This window comes from Esox lucius, chromosome 9, assembly GCF_011004845.1.
Source record: "Esox lucius isolate fEsoLuc1 chromosome 9, fEsoLuc1.pri, whole genome shotgun sequence".
In the NCBI taxonomy this organism is placed as follows: Eukaryota; Metazoa; Chordata; class Actinopteri; order Esociformes; family Esocidae; genus Esox; species Esox lucius.
The window spans coordinates 2,438,255-2,457,582 of NC_047577.1; the positions used below are offsets into that span (position 1 = coordinate 2,438,255).

General features: G+C 41.3%; 2 protein-coding genes across 7 annotated transcripts; both read right to left on the reverse strand.

The window, feature by feature from the left end:
• Positions 1 to 1,832: 1,832 nt before the first annotated feature.
• On the reverse strand, positions 1,833 to 16,982 carry LOC105031397 (zinc finger protein 2 homolog). 6 transcript variants are annotated; one of them, XM_034294043.1, is made up of 4 exons: positions 11,569 to 13,944; positions 9,972 to 11,389; positions 4,007 to 4,365; positions 3,715 to 3,795 (listed from the first exon to the last, which is right to left on the reverse strand). In XM_034294043.1, the coding sequence occupies exons 1-3, from the start codon at positions 12,044 to 12,046 to the stop codon at positions 4,360 to 4,362; spliced, it is 1,902 nt and encodes a 633-aa protein (XP_034149934.1). In that variant the 5' UTR covers positions 12,047 to 13,944; the 3' UTR covers positions 3,715 to 3,795; positions 4,007 to 4,359. The 6 variants fall into 6 exon arrangements, with proteins under 6 accessions (XP_010904099.2, XP_034149936.1, XP_034149935.1 ...); XM_010905798.5 differs by lacking the exons at positions 3,715 to 3,795; positions 4,007 to 4,365 and adding exons at positions 13,980 to 14,680; positions 16,895 to 16,982 and having other exon boundaries at positions 9,602 to 11,389; positions 11,569 to 12,029; XM_010905797.3 differs by lacking the exons at positions 9,972 to 11,389; positions 11,569 to 13,944 and adding an exon at positions 6,226 to 8,520 and having other exon boundaries at positions 1,833 to 3,795; positions 3,991 to 4,365.
• On the reverse strand, positions 15,498 to 17,322 carry LOC105031398 (zinc finger protein with KRAB and SCAN domains 7-like). The gene is made up of 2 exons (XM_029122132.2): positions 16,895 to 17,322; positions 15,498 to 16,725 (listed from the first exon to the last, which is right to left on the reverse strand). Exons 1-2 carry the CDS (start codon positions 17,307 to 17,309, stop codon positions 15,770 to 15,772), a joined length of 1,371 nt encoding a protein of 456 aa, XP_028977965.2. The 5' UTR covers positions 17,310 to 17,322; the 3' UTR covers positions 15,498 to 15,769.
• Positions 17,323 to 19,328: the final 2,006 nt, after the last annotated feature.

Genomic DNA, 19,328 nt, shown 5'->3' on the forward strand with positions numbered 1-19,328 from the left:
CTCTGTGGTTTCGCTAATGACCCTTCAGTGTTTCTGTTTAAGTGAAACTCTTCTCACATGCATCACATTTTGAAGTCTTGTCTCTTGTGGGTTTCCTCTCACGTGTTGGCTGAGAAATCCAGTGTGGATCCCAGCCAAAATGTCACTCATCTATGTCAGCGCGTCTGTGAAAGCTCAGCTCCGCTTACCAAAGGTAGCTCTTCTTAGGCTTCCCCTGTGTGTGTACACCTGTACATGTATGGTTACAGTCTGTCAACACAAACCACGTCTGCTATATTCAAGCCAAGGAATAATAGCCGGCGTTTTGGAGCCACACAATGTCAACCAAATTAATTAATTGTAAATCAAGTTGTGTAACGGGTCACTTTTGCAAATGGAAAATGTGTCTTTAAAAATAAACGGGACATGGTGTTGATGGGAACTCTACTGGTTTGAGAACAACTAAAAACATTTAGCTTCAAATATTTATTTATATTAGAAGCACACCACTCTGTTGGATGCACGCAGACTTCCTGAAGTACAATTAAAGGGAGGACTCACTCAAGCACAACGAACACAGAAAACTGGTTTCATGTGATAGAGATGGAAACTGCCATGTCCGTAAAATCACGAAACTCCACGCCTCAGACAATCAAAGCACAATTATCCGTAATGCGATCACGAAGAAATAAACAAAAAATAGTTGGCCTAACTATATATACAACCGTGTTTCCCAAAAAGTAGGGATGCTGCATAAAACATAAATCCAATGTGTTAAACCCTATATGCAGCAGGAAACAGTACACAGACGACATATCAAATGTTGACACAGACATTTTATTGCTCTTTGAAACATACATGCCCACTTTGAATTTGATACCAGCAACACGTTTCAAAAAGAGGCAACAAAACACAGGAAAAGTTGTGTAATGCTAAAACTAAAAACTAAACCTGGTGGAGTATCACACAACTAAATATGTCAGTTGGCAACAGATTAGTAACATGATTGGGTATTACACGATCATTCTAGAGAGGATGGGTCTGTCAGAAGTGAAAATGAGGAGTTCACCCAGTGGCGTCGTTAGGCCTGGGTGTCCGGGGCTATAGCCACAGATCTTTTATGAATAGCCTTGGATCTCAAATTCACCAATAATAATAATAAAAAAACAGCCCAATCTATTCATCTATAATTCTGATCGCAAATTATGACAATGTAGACGTGTAGGCCGCTAGCGTGTACATTCAAAACCCTGTACTTTCTGTCCTGGGCGGAACATTTCTCAACGTCAAATTGCAAAGAGTTTGGGGATTTTATAATCTACGGTACATAGTATCATTAAAAGATTCTGTTTGGTGCATTATTTAACAGAAATACAACAAAGGAGACCGTGAACTGTTAAGCAGCTGAAATCCGACATCAAGCAAGAATGGGAAACATTTCACTTACAAAACTACAGCAAAAAGAGTATTGTTAAAAGACGAGGTGATCCAACACAGTGGATCAAATTCAAAATGGGCATGTATTTTTCCAAAAAACAACATTTCTCAGTATCAACATTTGATACTATTGTACTATTTTTCCTGGGAAGGTGTTCCGGTCCCGTCCCACCGGGAGGAGACCCCGGGGAAGACCTAGGACACGCTGGAGAGACTATGTCTCCCGGCTGGCATGGGAATGCCTCGGTGTCCCCCCGGAAGAGCTGGAGGAAGTGTCTGGGGAGAGGGAAGTCTGGGCATCTCTGCTTAGACTGCTGCCCCCGCGACCCGGCCCCGGATGAAGCGGAAGAAGATGTATGTATGTGTATGTACTATTTTGAATTAAATACAGGGATGATACAGCACATCATTGCATTGTTTTTATTTGCATTTTACACAGCCCAACTCTTTTGGAAACAGGTTTGTACAAATTATATAATCGTTTTAAAACAATCAGGGATTTGTGTGTAGTGGAGATAATGGCAATGTATTTATAGCCACAATGCTTCAACATTTGATTTACCTGGATTACAAAAGAACGTCCTTCTTTTGAACCAGAATGTGGCTTCTCGTCAACACATGAAACATTTTCCGTACAGGACCCGGGACCCCTTAAGAGATTGAACAAACCAGCTATTTAAAACCTACGGCTTAAGTTTAACCTGCATATATCCCACCGGTCCTCTGGAGACGCTCGCGTTTCACTGTGACACGTCTGAGTCTTCCAGGGGGTCCCGAGGAAGTCATGCCTGAGAAGATGGAGGTGTGAGGTGATTCACTTCTCCGTCCGTTTGATATCCTACTCAAATGCCTTGGTTGTCTCTCCGCTTGCTTCGGTCCGTTCACTTTGAATGTGGGTCCTCTGGTGACTTTTAAGGGTTCTCGATTGAGCAAATCTCTTCCCACAAGTATCACATGTAAGAGGCTTATCTCGAGTACGTTTCCACCTCTTGTGTGTTACCTGAGGCATTCCGCATAGATCACTGGAAGAGGATTTCTCTCCAGTGTGAACCTGTCTGTGAATATTCAGTTCAGTTGACCGAGGAAAGCTTCTCCCACACTGCGCACAGCTGAAGGGTTTCTCTCCTGTGTGTATGCGTCTGTGGATTTTCAAATCGCCTCGATGAGCGTACCTTTTCTCACATTGATCACAGCCATAAGGTTTCTCTCCTGTGTGTCTGCGCATGTGAACATTTAGGCTACTTTGTCTAGTCAAACTAATCCCACACACGTGGCAGACAAAAGGTTTCTCACCTGTGTGTGTACGCATGTGTTCATTCAAGGCTGTGATAGTTCTGCAGCTTCTCTCACATTTATCACAGCTGTAAGGTTTCTCCCCAGTGTGAATACGCTTATGTATAGTCAGGGCTCCTAAACGAGCAAAGCATTCCCCACACAGGCCACACTTATAAGGTTTCTCTCCTGTGTGAATACGCTTGTGTTGAATAAGAGCTCCCGAAAGAGCAAAGCTCTTTTCACACAGGCCACACCTGTATGGTTTCTCTCCAGTGTGTATACGCTTGTGTCGTGTCAGCGCTCCAGAAGAAGCAAAAGTCTTTTCACACAGATCACACTTGTAAGGGTTCTCTCCGCTGTGTGTTCGTTCGTGCTCTTTCAACTTTGCTGGTGTGTAGAAGCTCTTCCCACAGTCTGTACAGATGTAGGATGTCTCTCCGGTGTGTGTAAGCTTGTGTGCTGCCAAGTATCTTGGACGAATAAAGGCCTTTCCACAGGTATCACACACATGCGGCTTTTCTCCACTGTGTACATGCATGTGTTCAGTCAGGTAATCGGCTCGAGCAAAACTCTTCCCACATTGATCACAGCTGTAAGGTTTCTCTCCAGTGTGCGTACGCCTGTGGTTATTAAGGCACGTTGAATTAGCAAAGATCTTCGCGCAGAGATCACACCTGTAAGGATTCTCCCCTCTGTGGGTTCTCTGGTGGACTTTTAACTGTGCTGGTGTAAGGAAGCTCTTGCTACAGTCTGAGCAGATGTGTCTGTGAAGAATATCTCCATTGTGTGTTAGCTTGTGTTCGGCCAAGCAGTTGGGCCGATTAAAGCCCTTCCCACATATATCACAGTTATGGGGTTTCTCTCCTGTGTGCGTTAGCTTGTGCTCAGTCAGGTAATCGGCTCGAGCAAAACTCTTCCCACACTTATCACAGACATGAGGTTTCTCTCTTGTGTGTGTTCGTTGGTGTCTTTTTAGGTTTCCAGACTGAGTGAAACTCTTCTCACATACCGTACAGGTATAAAGTCGCTGGAACACTTTTGATTGTGGAGACTTGTCCGATGATACGCCACCATCACTGAGCGAGCGACTGTTAGGGCTGTCCCCTGGGAACAAAATACATAAAAATAAAATTCCTCATCTGTACCAAAGTATTTAACAATAAACTAGTTCTGAAGTAGTTTCCCTATCCAACACACGAGCTACCTTCAAGGAATAGCAACATTTTGCAAATATGGGTGAATCTATACATAATGATGGATCAGTTGAGTTACAAAGGTTGATTTCTTTAATGCACACACCATTTTTCTTACAAACTTCATCATCCAACTTGTCGGCACTCATTGGTGCCACACTAGATTCTTCCTGTGTCTTCCTGATGTCCTCTTTCAGTCGGAGTAACCAAGACATTCCCTGCTCCTCCGATTTTCCCGAATCTGCATTTCCCCACATTTCCTCCATGATTTTACGCCTCAATGAGCGATGGTTCTTTTTTTTCATTTCTGGGACATTTATTCCACAGCGTTCACACAGGGAAATTAAACTGTCCTCAGTTAGAGGGTGTAAACTGTCTTCTATTTCCTCCATCAACGTCTCCTTCTCTCCAGTCATGTTGGCCTGCTGGTGTAGAAACGACGACTATGCAGTCAATGGCAGGACAGCATGAAGTTTTAGAACTGTAATAGAAGAATCACAACACAATATTGACAGGGTATTTTTACACACTTATATCGGGCATTTAGTTAGTTATCCTCTTATCAGCTAATTCTGTTTCAGTTTATACATTTAGATAGTTTATACATGTCCAAAACAAAGGTGAATTTTTTTTTAAATAAAGAAATGGAGTTGCACTAAATGTCTAAACAACTTTTAGTTGTAGTATTTACCACGTGGTCAATGTACACTTTAGCATATTATGTCACATCATTGCAGATTACACAAATGGCCCTTAGATTTTACATTTAAACAATGGCTTGATGTCACATAAACCAAAATGCAGACACGGTCTCAAAAATGTTATGCTTTGCTGTTAATCATGTATTTCCCATGGAGTCGGCCTACTGCTTTAGTCCTCTGGTACGGTAAACCTTTCTCAGTCTACAGTAAAATTCAGGATGATCCTTTGCCAGTGGTCGCCTAAATAAACCCATTCCTGTTTGGCCATTGGAGGCCAATTTGTGAGATTCTGATGTTCGGTTCAAAGGTGGTGGCACTTCACCGTGAGGAGAAATTATTGAGGAGAAATGACTAGCACTGACAACAAAGCAACTGGATCAATATTCTCACAAAATGTATTTTAAGGCCTGTGTGCAGTACTTGCCTGTAAAACCGTAAGCCAGGTGATGGAACAAGGATGGGTCAATTATTTGAAAATGAGTAAACCTCCCCAGCCCTAATTGGACTGTATTTGTTATAGCAAATGTTATGTTGTGTTTGTAAGATTCAATTGTCCCTTTAACAATGACCTATTAATTACAATGACTGAAAAAATATATTATTTTATTAATCCAAGAAAGGTTCTGTTATCAAAAACGTTTGAGTTTTTTTTTTTTACAGTTATTAGCCTACGTTTTGTTAAGAAGAAGTGGCTGGGCACAAGTGATCCTGGCAGCTCTTTCTCTGACGTTTTCTTGTGCCATCCCTCTGAAAAATGGTTGGAGGACGTTTCTAGACAGAGAACAAGTCTGGCGGCGAGATTTCAGACCATATTGTTTATACTGTTAATTATCAGCCTTTTCGAGGCGTTGTTTGAGGAAGCAACCGGTGCATACAAAGCATTTTGACAATATAATGTAATAAAAAAAATGTCTACATAATCTAAAACGCTGAGTATGCAGCAATGTTTGCAGTGCCCTTGCTTTCAGTTTTGCAGGAACCTTTCAGTCAGCGACAACGAGAAAGGAATATAATTCAGGCGTTCCCTAAAATACATTGCAAAGATTTTTATACTGATTTGATTACAGTGAAAGTGCGCGCAGATTTGTCTAGGCTACTTCAGGTGAGCTCCGGGGGTCGACTAATGACGTAAATTCAACATGGCAGCCACTAAATCAACAAAACTTCTCTAGTGCTTATTTAAGAACATATACCGTTGTTTAAAGACAATGATATGCAAATAAAACTACGACTGATTTTATCAATGCATCTACTAAATTGAGTTTTGCCATACTAAACTTTAGCTGACGTCCATCGGAAATCATGGGCATAAACGGTAGACCCATGCACTTCCGTGTTCATTTGTTAATACAACTTTAAATAATCAAATCATCTCGACTATTAACAGTCATCATTTTGAAATGCAAAAAACATCTATCCGGCATACTGAACAGAAGCTAGCTAGCAAAAACACAAACTTTATTGTAGAAAATCCATCAAGCTAGCTGATAAAGCTAATGTTAGCAGGTTTCTTTATCTACCGTTTCCTCCCACGACAGTAGACAGCCGCAACTGATAAGAGCTATTATGTAAAGATAATTTGCAACGTTCTTTTGAAGGTGTAGTATTGAGTAGGATATCTCTCTTGAAGAATAACTTACTAGCACAACTCTTGTACCTGTTCTCTTTACCAATGTCGCTACTCTCCAACTAGTGTTCAGCAAGCGCCACCGACGATGACGTCAGTCGTGGATGTAATAACTCCACCTTCACAATAAAAGTCGGCGCTGCAAGTACATACCATTTTTGTTAGTAAAGAATTACGTATTTTGTGGGCGGAGTCTAACTGGTGGAAGAAATTATATTGTAAAGTAAATGTCATTTCACAAATATGACCCAATATATCATTAAATCATTAAATGCTTACATACATACGGAGTTATGTAAGCTAAACTGTCTGAGCTTCAACGGGTGGCTTAGACAAAGGTATTCTATATAAATGCAGGCAATCCCTATTGACATTCCTTTAGTCCAAGGATCTTGCCCGTTTCCCCGCACTTGTTCTCGCAGCCACCACCAAACTTCAGTGACGTAACCGGGACTTCCACTCTAACTTGGTCTCGTTTTCCTTAAACATGGACTGATGTCAGAAACTGATTGGTTCATGCGAACAATCGAAATGGATAGGACGCTGTGCTCTTGAACATTACAAGCTGGATCAGAAGTGCAAGTGAATGTTATCTAGATTAAAAATTCCCCACTGAATGTTAGCATAATCAAGTAATTTAACACGTAGTTCATTATAACATAACAGGTAAACTTACTCTTTCACGGACGTTAGCAGAATTGCGCTCTTCTTGATGTAATTTTAAGTGTTTATGAACACCGCCTCCTGTTCATTCCGATTGGATGTTCGCTTGTACCAATCACATTTCTTTCTGCCCTCAGAACGTAGTAAGTAAAACACAGTGCTCTTGGCCACGCGGTAAACGTACCCACCTAATGCATATGTTCGCGTCTTCCTTATGTTACAACATTTTAATAAATGTGCAATTGTGCACATAAGCAAATGCAAAAAAATATTTTAAATAAAAATAAAACAAGCTGGCATTTTTTTTCTAAAAACATTGTTAACAAAACCTATTTATGAATCAAAAGTTTGTGTTTGCAGTGTATATGAAGCAGAGGGTGTCGGTTTGTTTCACCAAGTGAAGCAGATCATAAGTATTGGTCAGCTCAATGGCAGTTGTAGCTTTCAGTTGTAGCACCTTTTGAAGGCGTGAGTGTAACAGGGTCGAGCACATACTGTACACCTCACAGCTACCTTGAAATAATGCAAAAGTATTCAGACCCCTTCACTCTCTGTATTTATAAGTGGTTACATTTACTTTTTTGCCATCAATCTACATTAAAATATATATATATATTATTTTTATTTATTTTTTGTTTGTGCCAATTCATTGATAATAGAACATTGAAATACAGACAGGTGAAAAATTAAAGGAAAAAGCAGAATAAATGAGTGGAAGAACATAAAAAAACAAATGCTTCCATACAGGTGTACTGAATGATACAATTAAGCAATTAACATCCTATCATGCTCTATGGCAGGGCATAAACCCCCCATTACAAAGGTCTGTCTTCTAATTTGTCTCCTGTCTGTATCTCATCTCTTCAGACCATTCGCCAAAACACCCCAAATTGAACTCAGATGAACCCTGTGCCCTTAAACCATCCCTGATATGTCTGACCTGGTTGGACCCTAGAACTGGACTCACAAAGACACACCTGTCTATATAAGGTCAAAAAGGAGCAAAACCAAAGCCATGAAGTCCAGGGAACCATCTGTAGACCTCTGGCATATTGAGGCACAGATCGGGGGAGGGTTTATAAACAAAATGTCTTAAGGCACTGGAACACAGTGGGTGCCATCAATGTGTAATGGAGGACTATTGGAGCCACAAAGACCTTGAGCCGTCTGGCCAAACTAAGCAACTCGGCAAAGACCACAGTCAGGGAGGCAACGAAGAACCCAATGGCCATTTAAACAGAGTTTCTCTGCAGAGAAAGGGGGGACCTGCCACAAGGACGGGCATCTCTGCAGCACTTCAACCAGGGCTTCAAGGCTGAGCGGCGAGATGAAAGGTACTCCTGAGCCAGACGCACATCACACAGCCAAGACCGGAATCCTTTGGGACATTTCTGTTGAGAGGATCTACAAGGAAGAATGTGAGAAAATGCCCAAATCCAGGAGTGCAAAGCTGGTAGAAGCATAACAAAAAAACTGAACGCTATGATCCCTGACATAGCTGCTTCTACGAAGTAATGAATAAAGGACAGAACACTTATACATGTCTGTTTGCTTTGTCACTATGGGGTATTGTATGGAGATTGATGGCAAAAATACACTCATCTAAAGGATTATTAGGAACACCATACTAATTCTGTGTTTGACCCCCTTTCGCCTTCAGAACTGCTACGTGGCATCGATTCAACAAGGTGCTGAAAGCATTCTCTAGAAATGTTGGCCCATATTGATAGGATAGCATCTTGCAGTTGGAGATTTGTGGGATGCACATCCAGGGCACGAAGCTCCCGTTCCACCACATCCCAAAGATGCTCTATTGGGTTGAGATCTGGTGACTGTGGGGGCCATTTCAGTACAGTAAACTCAATTTGAAATTATTCAAGCTTTGTGACATGGTGCATTATCCTGCTGGAAGTAGCCATCAGAGGATGGGTACATGGTGGTCATAAAGGGATGGACATGGTCAGAAACAATGCTCAGGTAGGCTGTGGCATTTAAACAATGCCCAATTGGCACTAAGGGGCCTAAAGTGTGCCAAGAAAACATCCCCCACACCATTACACCACCACCACCAGCCTGCACACTGGTAACAAGGCATGATGGATCCATGTTCTCATTCTGTTTACGCCAAATTCTGACTCTACCATCTGAATGTCTCAACAGAAATCGAGACTTGTCAGACCAGGCAACATTCTTCCAGTCTTCAACTGTCCAATTTTGGTGAGCTCGTGCAAATTGTAGCCTCTTTTTCCTATTTGTAGTGGAGACGAGTGGTACCCGGTGGGGTCTTCTGCTGTTGTAGCCCATCCGCCTCAAGGTTGTGCGTGTTGTGGCTTCACAAATGCTTTGCTGCATACCTCGGTTGTAACGAGTGGTTATTTCAGTCAAAGTTGCTCTTCTATCAGCTTGAATCAGTCGGCCCATTCTCCTCTGACCTCTAGCATCAACAAGGCATTTTCGCCCACAGGACTGCCGCATACTGGATGTTTTTCCCTTTTCACACTATTCTTTGCAAACCCTAGAAATGGTTGTGCGTGAAAATCCCAGTAACTGAGCAGATTGTGAAATACTCAGACCGGCCCGTCTGGCACCAACAACCATGCCACACTCAAAATTGCTTAAATCACCTTTCTTTCCCATACTGACATTCAGTTTGGAGTTCAGGAGATTGTCTTGACCAGGACCACACCCCTAAACGCATTGAAGCAACTGCCATGTGATTGGTTGATTAGATAATTGCATTAATGAGAAATTGAACAGGTGTTCCTAATAATACTTTAGGTGAGTGTATATATTTAATCACTCAAATTAAGTCTGCAACAAGATGTGGAGAAAGTGAATACTTTCCAAAGGCATTGTAAATGCTTAAATACATTTGTCCCCTAATGTAACCAGGAATGAAATCCAAAAAACAAACTAGATCTAGAGTCAGATGTGCATCACATTACAGTCAGAGCCAGCTCACACAGCTCCTGGAGAAAAGCACAGTTCATTCTGACGTTCTGTGAGATGCTTTACTTCCTGAAGAATTTACACCGGAGAGGATGGAGCCGAGAGGTGATTCACTTCTCTGTCAGCTTTCCTTTCTCCACCACCCACCTCGGGTTTTCCTTCACCTGTGTGGGTTCTCTGATGAATCTTTAGGGTTCTTGATTGAGTAAATCGCTTGCCACATGTATCACACGCGTAAGGCTTATCTCTTGTGCATTTCCTCTTCGGTGTTGACTGAGAATTAATCCCGTGTGGATCACCTCCAGTGTGAATGCGTCTGTGAATAGTCAGGTATGTAGACCGAGGGAAGCTTTTCCCACACTGCTCACAGCTGAATGGTTTCTCTCCTGTGTGTACGCGTTTGTGTACCTTCAAATCACCTTGGTGAGCATATCTCTTTCCACATTGATCACAGCTAAAAGGTTTCTCTCCTGTGTGTTTGCGCATGTGTATTTCCAATTCGCTGCGATGAGCACATGTCTTTCCACATTGATCACAGCTGTAAGGTTTCTCTCCTGAATGTCTGCGCATGTGTGCATTTAGGCTGCTTTTTCTGGTCAAGCTAATTCCACACACATGGCAGACAAAAGGTTTATCTCCTGTGTGTATGCGCATGTGTTCATTCAGGGCTGTGATATCTCTGCTGTTCTTTCCACATTTCTCACAACTGTACGGTTTCTCTCCAGTGTGAATACGCTTGTGAATAGTCAGGGCTCCAGAACGAGAAAAGCTCTTTCCACACAGATCACACTTGTAAGGTTTCTCTCCGGTGTGTGTTCGCTTGTGAATAGTCAGGGCTCCTGAACAAGCAAAGCGCTTACCACACAGATCACAGCTGTACGGTTTCTCTCCAGTGTGTATACGCCGATGATAAGTTAGGGTTCCAGATGAAACAAAGCTCTTCCCACAGAGATCACACTTGTAAGGGTTCTCTTCTGTGTGTGTTCGTTCATGCTCTTTCAACTTCACAGATGTGTAGAAGCTCTTTCCACAATCCGAGCAATGGTATGGCATCTCTCCAGTGTGTGTTAACTTGTGGGCAGCCAAGATTCTAGCCCATAGAAAACCCTTTCCACAGGTATCACACACATGTGGCTTCTCTCCGCTGTGTATACGCTTGTGTACAGTCAAAGAATCAGCTCGAGCAAAACTCTTCCCACATTGATCACAGCTGTAAGGTTTCTCTCCTGTGTGTGTACGTCTGTGTTTAGTTAGGCATGTTGAATTGGCAAAGATCTTCCCACACAGATCACAGGTGTAAGAGTTCTCTCCTCTGTGGGTTCTCTGGTGGACTTTCAACTTTGCTGGCGTAAGGAAGCTCTTCCCACAGTCTGAGCAGATGTAGGACATCTCCCTGTGAAGCGTCTCTCTTGTGTGTGTTCGCTGGTGTCGTTTCAGGTTTCCTGACTGAGTGAAACTCTTCTCACATACATCACAGCTGTGAAGTCGCTGGATCATTTTCGACTCTGGAGAAGACTTGACAGATAAGCCCTTCCCACTGTGCACGCGACCATCAGAGCTGTCCCCTGTGAAACAAAAGCATGTAAATAAGGTTCCTCATATGTACCAACGTATTTAACAATAAACTTGGCAGTATCATCCCTGCAATACAGTCTAAATAATTACATTTTTCATACAGGGTAAGCAATAATCAATTAATTAACAGTTACAGTCTGTATTTCAATCTACACATCTTTGTTCTTACTCGACATTGAATCTGAATCTCTGTCTCCATCCCTCTCAGGAGATGACTCCACCACCAGCTCGTTGCTAGGAAACCAATCTTTGTCCTCCACATCCCGTTCTTCTTTGCATTCAGTAGCTTCATCGTCGTCATCATCATCCGACTGGCCGGAGCTCATTGGTGCCACAGAAGATTCTTCCCGTATTTTCCTGATGTCCTCTTTCAGTCGGAGTAACCAAGATACTCCCTGCTCCTCCGATTTATCAGAATCAGCATTTTCCCACATTTCCTCCATGATTTTACGCCGCAACAAGCGATGAGACTGCCCTTTAACCTCTGAGGCATCCACCCCACAGCGTTCACACAGATTCCTCAAACTGTCCTCAGTCAGAGGGCGCAAACTCTCTTCAATTTCCTCCATCAACGTCTCCGTCTCTCCAGTCATGTTGGCCTGCTTGTGTGGTGACAATGAGTCCAGACACCTGAAGAAATTACACATCACAACACGGCACTGTAATTATACATATGGGGCCAACTGCAAGAAAGCCATATCTATAGATTAAAGCCAACAGATCTCTTGAAACCATGCATGTGATAAACGTGTGCGGAAGGCAGATGGAAAGTGAGTGGGTTGGTAATTATACAGATATTCTTAATAACACACTTGTCACTATAATCCATAACATAAAGAGATCCGTAGAAACTGCGACAGTAGGCATTTTCTTATCACCATCTTTAGGCTCTATTCCCAAGAGTTTGGATTAGTAATAAAACCATAACTATAAAAGGAGTAAGTAAAGACTCTGGGCTTTTATCTGACAGTGTGTATGTATACAATAGGTTACACCTTTTAGAAATGACAACACTGGTATCACACAGTACTTCAGGACATCAAAGGTATGGTATTGGTTGCCTGTTGTTTTTTTCCAAATGACAATTGACGGGAGAATGTTACAGCAAAATAATTGTTAATGTTGTTGTTCCTGCTAGTATCATAACACTAACAATATAATGAATGTCCTTTACAGCCATGTCAATTTATGAATTTTAAATAAGCTAACTAACTCTTAGTAAATGATAAGTTAAACCAGGGTAAGATAAGACATCGCAGCTGCTTTGGCTGCGAACACAAGCTACTGTAGGGTAGATGCATATTTGAAACATACAAAGTACATTTTGAAGTAGTCTACATTACAATTTATTTTGCTGTAACATTCTCCTGTCAATTGTGTCATTTGAAAAAAACAACCAGGCAATTATTTTGTAATAAGGAAGAAAACTAGGCTAAAACAAGCCGGATAACACCCTACGAAATTGTCATCCATACAGTGTGCATTCTTGGAGTGGCTGATTCACACCTCCATCTGACTTACCATCCCTCTCAATGTCACTCATCCCTTGTCCGTCCAGCTAAAAGATCTACTTGTGGGCTCCCCCTAGCAAGGACATCCATGTGACCATGCTGGACGTCCACGTTGCTGAGAGGGATGAAGCTGCCTCTCACAGCTAACTTTTTGAAAGGTTTTGTAGTCAGGAGGGTGGTCACAACAGAGTGTTGCGCAGCAGAGAATCACTGGATCGTGCCCATGTGCAGTGGGCAGTTGACAGAGAAAGCGACAAGATTGGTGGCAGCACGTTGATGTTACTGACCTGACAGTTGGGCTTAGCTCACAGCTAGAGAAGCTCAGGGTGTAGTGAGTTTAGAAGAGGTGAGAGTAACTCCTCAACAACAACAAATCCAGTAGTTTCAGTATATTAGGATATATTAATACTTTTTTTGGCAGTACATTTGTTTGCCTGAAAGAGCATAGCTGTTGGTATGTAGCCACTGGTTGAGTGTGGCAGTGTGATAGAAGCAGAACAGCAAATGGAGATGCGCTTAATATGACACGCTCCATCTTGGACTATTCAGAGCCCGCCAGGAGCTGCTGGCATTAAAAAAGTACACACTTGCTAATTGTATATCACGGAATTGTAAGGACAGCAACATCGAGTTAAATTGTTAGGAAAACAATTTAGAGAATACATTTTCACAGCGAGGAATTGCAGTACGTTAGCTAGCATGAGCGGTTACCACACGAACATTAAATGCAGTAGCAGTTTTAATTTTTCGAAGAGGATTACGGGCGGGTACGTTTGGGTACATTGCATGTACTCCGGTGTTTTCGAACAGTTTATAAAACTGAGATTAATTATCGTCATATCTAGACTGTAAACATTCGCCATGCAGTTAGTACACAGAACACGTATCCACGCTGATGAAGCCACCTTAATTGTAGCAAAGCCAGCTAGCTAACGTAACAAGACTGTCCACCTCGTTTCCCCCACGAGGTAGATTTCAGTTTCGGCTAAAGATAATTTACTCCGTTCAAATAAATGTTATATCATTTTGGAGTATGTGAGGATGTATTTTTTTTGGAAGGCTAACTTACCAGCACGACGTCGTTCGGGTGTCCAGCAATATGCATCAACTTCCGCTTTAGCGTTGTTGGACCAAAGACCGTGCATTTGAAACAAAGATAGTTGACTGCATATTGCAAACCTCAGTTTCGGTCTGCTAAACAGGGTTGTGTTTTTAGTTCATTCCTTTACATTGAACCAGCTGTCTTGGTATACGACTCCTCCAGGCCTAGTCTTCAATCTCTGGCTGCGTTGTTGCCCAGGCCTGAGCAATCGACTATCGCTAGAAGATAACTCATATTGTAAGATGAAGTGACAAGCAGTTTTGGATCTTTGTGTATGATCTGAATTAAAATAACTAAAGTGGTATGCTTTTATAAAACAAACCTATTTGAATCAACCTAATTTCTAACATAAAAACAGTTTATACAACACTGCTGAAACAAAATTAAACTGATATGACCACATTAAAAAGGATACCATTGCTTATGGTGGTTTTGTTGTTGAAGCCACCTCCTCTGCTGCACGTGTTCTGCTGCAGCTGAGTTAAAATCCGTCCCAAGTCATTTTCAGCAAGAAGGAAAGCGCTTTTCATCTGACCATAGAACCTGCCATCTCTGCAGCACACCAATCAGATGAACCCTTTATGGTATAGTGGCTAGATGGAAGCCACTTCGGAGTGAATAGCATATGACATGTCGCCTGGAGTTTTCAAAACAGCACCAAACGGGATCTGAAAGCATAAGAAACGTTTCTCAGGTCTGATAAGACCAAAATCAAACTTCTACGCTTGAATGCCAAGCACTATGTCTGGTGAAAAGAAGGTACCACACTGGGAGCATCATGCTATGGGGATGCTTCTCAGTGGTTTTTCTGAAGACAACCAGATCCACAGAACTCGAAAGTATCTGCAAGGAAATGGAACTGCTGAAAGTAGCCTGTAAAGCTGATACAGAAGACCCAAGAAGACTCAAAGCTGTTATCGCTGCCAAAGGTGCTTCTACAATATACTGAATAAGGGTCTAAATACTTATGTACATGAGAAATGTGATACGATTTTTCCAGTATGTACTTTCAATAAATTGGCCCATATCTAAAAATGTGTTTTTACTTTGTTAGGCATGTTGAACTTTGTTGTTGGATTGTGTTAATAGTGATGACAATTTGTTAAGGCACTGTGTGAAATAACAGTATGATAGAGATTGTTAGAAATAGTTAATTTCCTGCAATTCTACACATTTGTTTAGAGAAAACTTTGCAGTTTCAAAGCAGATTAGCTGCAATTCTGTACATTTTGCCATGGGGAGAAAAGACCCGGAGGATTATAAAAGTCTTAGTAAGTAGCACAGACTTTCTGAAAATGTGCCAACAGTGCATAGAAACCAGATGTTAGTTGCTCTTCACAGTGCTTTTCCTATTTGTGTCAATCATTTATTTCCAACATAATTTCTAGGAATAAAGAAATGCAGACAAAATGTTCAAACCCCATCAAAAGGATAAGCCACGCTTAGATCACAAAAGATGCTTTTTATCCACAACACAGACAGGGACCTTGACTGTTCACATTTATTCAGGCTCCATAACAGAATGCATATGAACGGCCTGCTTGCCCACCATGAGATACACTGTATACAGAACACATAGTGGTCATTTATTTCTCAGTGTACAGAGAGATACTGAGGAGCGCATGCCTGAGAGGATGAAGCTGTGAGGTCCCTCTCCATCTGCTGAATGATATAATATGAAATGGAGGTGATTCACTACATGAAAAATTGCTGGTCCATTTCCAATTCTTCTGGCAGACAGTCTCACTCCTCACTGGTCACAGCTGTAAGGTTTCTCTCCTGTGTCTGCGCATGTGTACATTCAGGCTGCTTTGCTGAGAAAAACTGATTCCACAGACAGAGCAGCTGTAAGGTTTCTCTCTTGTGTGTATGCGCATGTGTTCATTCAGGGCTGTTATATCTCTGCAGCTCCTCCCACATTTATCACAGCAGTAAGGTTTCTCTCCAGTGTGAATACGTTTGTGAATAGTGAGGTCTCTTGATCTTGGAAAGTTCTCCCCACATAAACCACAACTATAAGGTTTCTCCCCAGTGTGCATGCGCTTGTGTTTAATCAGGGCTCCTGAACAAGCAAAGCATTTCTCACACAGACCACACCTGTATGGTTTCTCTCCTGTATGCGTTCGCTGGTGAACTTTCAACTTTGATGGTGTAAGGAAGTTCTTCCCACAGTCTGAACAGAGATAGTGTTTCTCTCTATGATGTGTTTCTCCACTGTGTGTTAACTTGTGTGTTGTCAGTGTACCTGAGCTAGTAAAGTGTTTCTCACATTGATCACAGACATATGGTTTCTCTGGTTTCTCTCCTGTGTGTTTTCGCTTGTGTATAGTCAGTGTTCCCAAGGTAGTGAAACACTTTCCACATTGATCACAGACAAATAATTTCTCTCCTGTGTGTGTTCGCTTATGTTGAGTCAGACTATCAGCTGTTGAAAAACTCTTTCCACATTGATCACAGCTATATGGTTTCTCTCCTGTGTGTGTTCGCTTGTGTTTAGTCAGTTGTCCTGACTGACGGAAAGTCTTTCCACATGTTACACAAGCATATGGTTTCTCTCCTGTATGTATTCTCTGGTGTCTTTTTAGGTCTCCTGACTTAATGAAAGTCTTCTCACATACATCACATCTATTAGCTCGCATGATCCCTTTCAACCCTGGAGTTTTACCAGATGATAAGCCCCTCTTTCTGAGCGAGTGACCGTTAGGGATGTCCCCTGTGAAACAAAGACATAACTTTAAAGTTCCCCATGTACCATATATATTTTTTAAACACTATCTTAATAGTGTTAACATACCAACCCTATAAAACAGACAATACCTATCATTCAGTCAATTAAGTTTCATAATCGGTTTGTAGCTTAATCCAAAAATCTTTGTTCTTACTTGATGATATCAAATCTGAATCTCTGTCTCCTCTTCTCTCAGAAGATGACTCCGCCTCCAGCCTGTTGCTAGGAAACCAGTCCTTGTCCTCCACATCCTGTCCTTCGTAGTCTGTGGATTTATCATCATCCGACTGGCTGGGACTCATTGGGGCCACACTAAATTCTTCCTGTGTCTTCCTGATGTCCTCTTTCAGTTGGAGTAACCAAGACATTCCTTGCTCCTTGGATTTTCCTGAATCAGCATTTTCCCACATTTCCTCCATGAGTTTACGACGCAATGAGCGATGGTTCTGCCCTTTAACTTCTGAGGCAACCACCCCACAGCGTTCACACAGATATCTTAGATTGTCCTCAGTCAGAGGGTGTAAACTCTCCTCTATTTCCTCCATCAACGTCTCCGTCTCTCCAGTCATGTTGGCCTGCTTGTGTGACAACAATAACAGTGTAGTCAGTGGCAGGACAGCATGAAGTCCAGGCACTTCAGATTACCTGTAATAGAGGAAAATGAACACTATGTTTAATCATATAGTTTAGCCTGACCTGGAGACAACATTTCATTTAGTTAGAAGTGTTCCCTCCAGGTCAGGCTTAATTCCAGTCAATTCCAGCAAGTACATGGAAATACTTTTTTGAATCTAATTCTCTTCTTTTATTCTATGGGGCAGTATTGGAATTGGGGTAATTTTCTGAATAGACAGGAATTGAAAAGGAATTGACCCAGAGCCTGATACTCTTCTCGCCAGCTTCAAAAACTTGAGTAGTGAACAACCACTGGGTTAATCTTACTGCAGCTGCAAGAGGCTGCAACATGTCCATTTGAATGATTGGGATGTTTGGTTTGAATTTGGAGGTAGGTAAAGGACCACCAAAGCACTTTGGGCCTTAGTTAATTAATTATTAAAATTTATTTTTTTATTAGTGAAATATGACATGGATTTAGAACACATGGGAAATATCTTTGGTACTTCGACTTTTCTCTGGACATGTTTAGCTATTGCCCTCTTCTATTTGCACGTCTGGTTAGATGCTAACTGCATTTCGTTGTACTGTACTTGTTCAATGACAATAAAGTTGAATCTAATCTAAGAGAGTATCAGGTTGAGAGATCAGTTAGATGTTTGGCAGTAAGAAAAGTGTAATATCTGAACTATACGTTTACTGCTTTTATCATGTCAAGGATTAGTCTACATGGAACTGATTTTATTTCAAAGTCAATAGAATTTTTTTTTTAATGTATATCTACCAACGTGAATGCGGATACACATTATAAGTATTTAAAAAGTTGTAAATAAAATATGCACGAAGACAGATCTTTAAATAAAAGTCCTCTTTATCGCCAAGCACAGGTCGACAAATAGACGTAGGTCAGGAAGCTCTATGTTCGTTGGTGTCTGGGGATTAAGTACAAAAGTCCCTTTTGGGGAGTTGCAAACTGATGCAACTCCATAATCGTGATGGAATATCACGAAATTGTAAGGGGAAAATAAATATTGTAAAAGAGAATTGTCGTGTAATTTAAATACTGCAGATTACCAAGCTTGCAAATGCAATTGTACAACAACGCTTAAGAGAAAACATTAAAATAATCGAGATGCACTGTGACTGTGTTTAACCGAGTGTGTCTTTCCTTTGTAGTTTAGTGGTGTAGCTTACGTGCTTGGTTTAAATGTTTCTTTGTTAGCAATGTGCCACGTCTTCCGTATGTCTCTTCGTTTAATCTCAATGTAATGTTTTGCCTCCTGCCAGGCCGTCATTGTAAAAACGAATTTGTTCTCAATTAACTTGCCTGATAAAAATAAGTATTTAAAATCCTCTACAAACGGTATATTTAAAAGAGACAATCGCACAGGTCTACTTTATACACATTTCTATATACATCTCCCAAAAATGAATTTAACTCGTCACACCTAGAACGTAGACATTGGTCGTTCATAAGTGAAAAAAGCCATAAATCCGGCTAGAGCTGTCGTTGATGAACAGAAGCTAACTCACCATACTCCCGGAGGAAGGCTAACGTAGCTTGCCTGTCAGTCCACCGTTTTCTTCCACGTGGTAATTACCCTTTTTTTTTTTTTACAACGTCCAAACAAAGTCGTGCTGTGGATGTTGGGTTTTGGATGTTAAAGAGGATACTATATTGCTTCAAGTCAACTAACAAGGTTCTATCAGAAAGCTATTTACTATCCACTAAAGTAATGTCAACACCAAAGGTACTTCCGGGTCACAACAATTCAGAATAGAAGTTCCATATTTAATATTCTGCATTTGCGATATAGTAAACACAAAAAACTGTCTGTACGTTAAGAACATACGTGTGAATGTAAGTTTCCAATTTTTCCCTCCTCCATCCATTATGTCAACAGAACACTGTCTATGAAATTGATTATGTATCTTTACAAACTAAAATGTGACTGATTTAACCTCATTTTTTC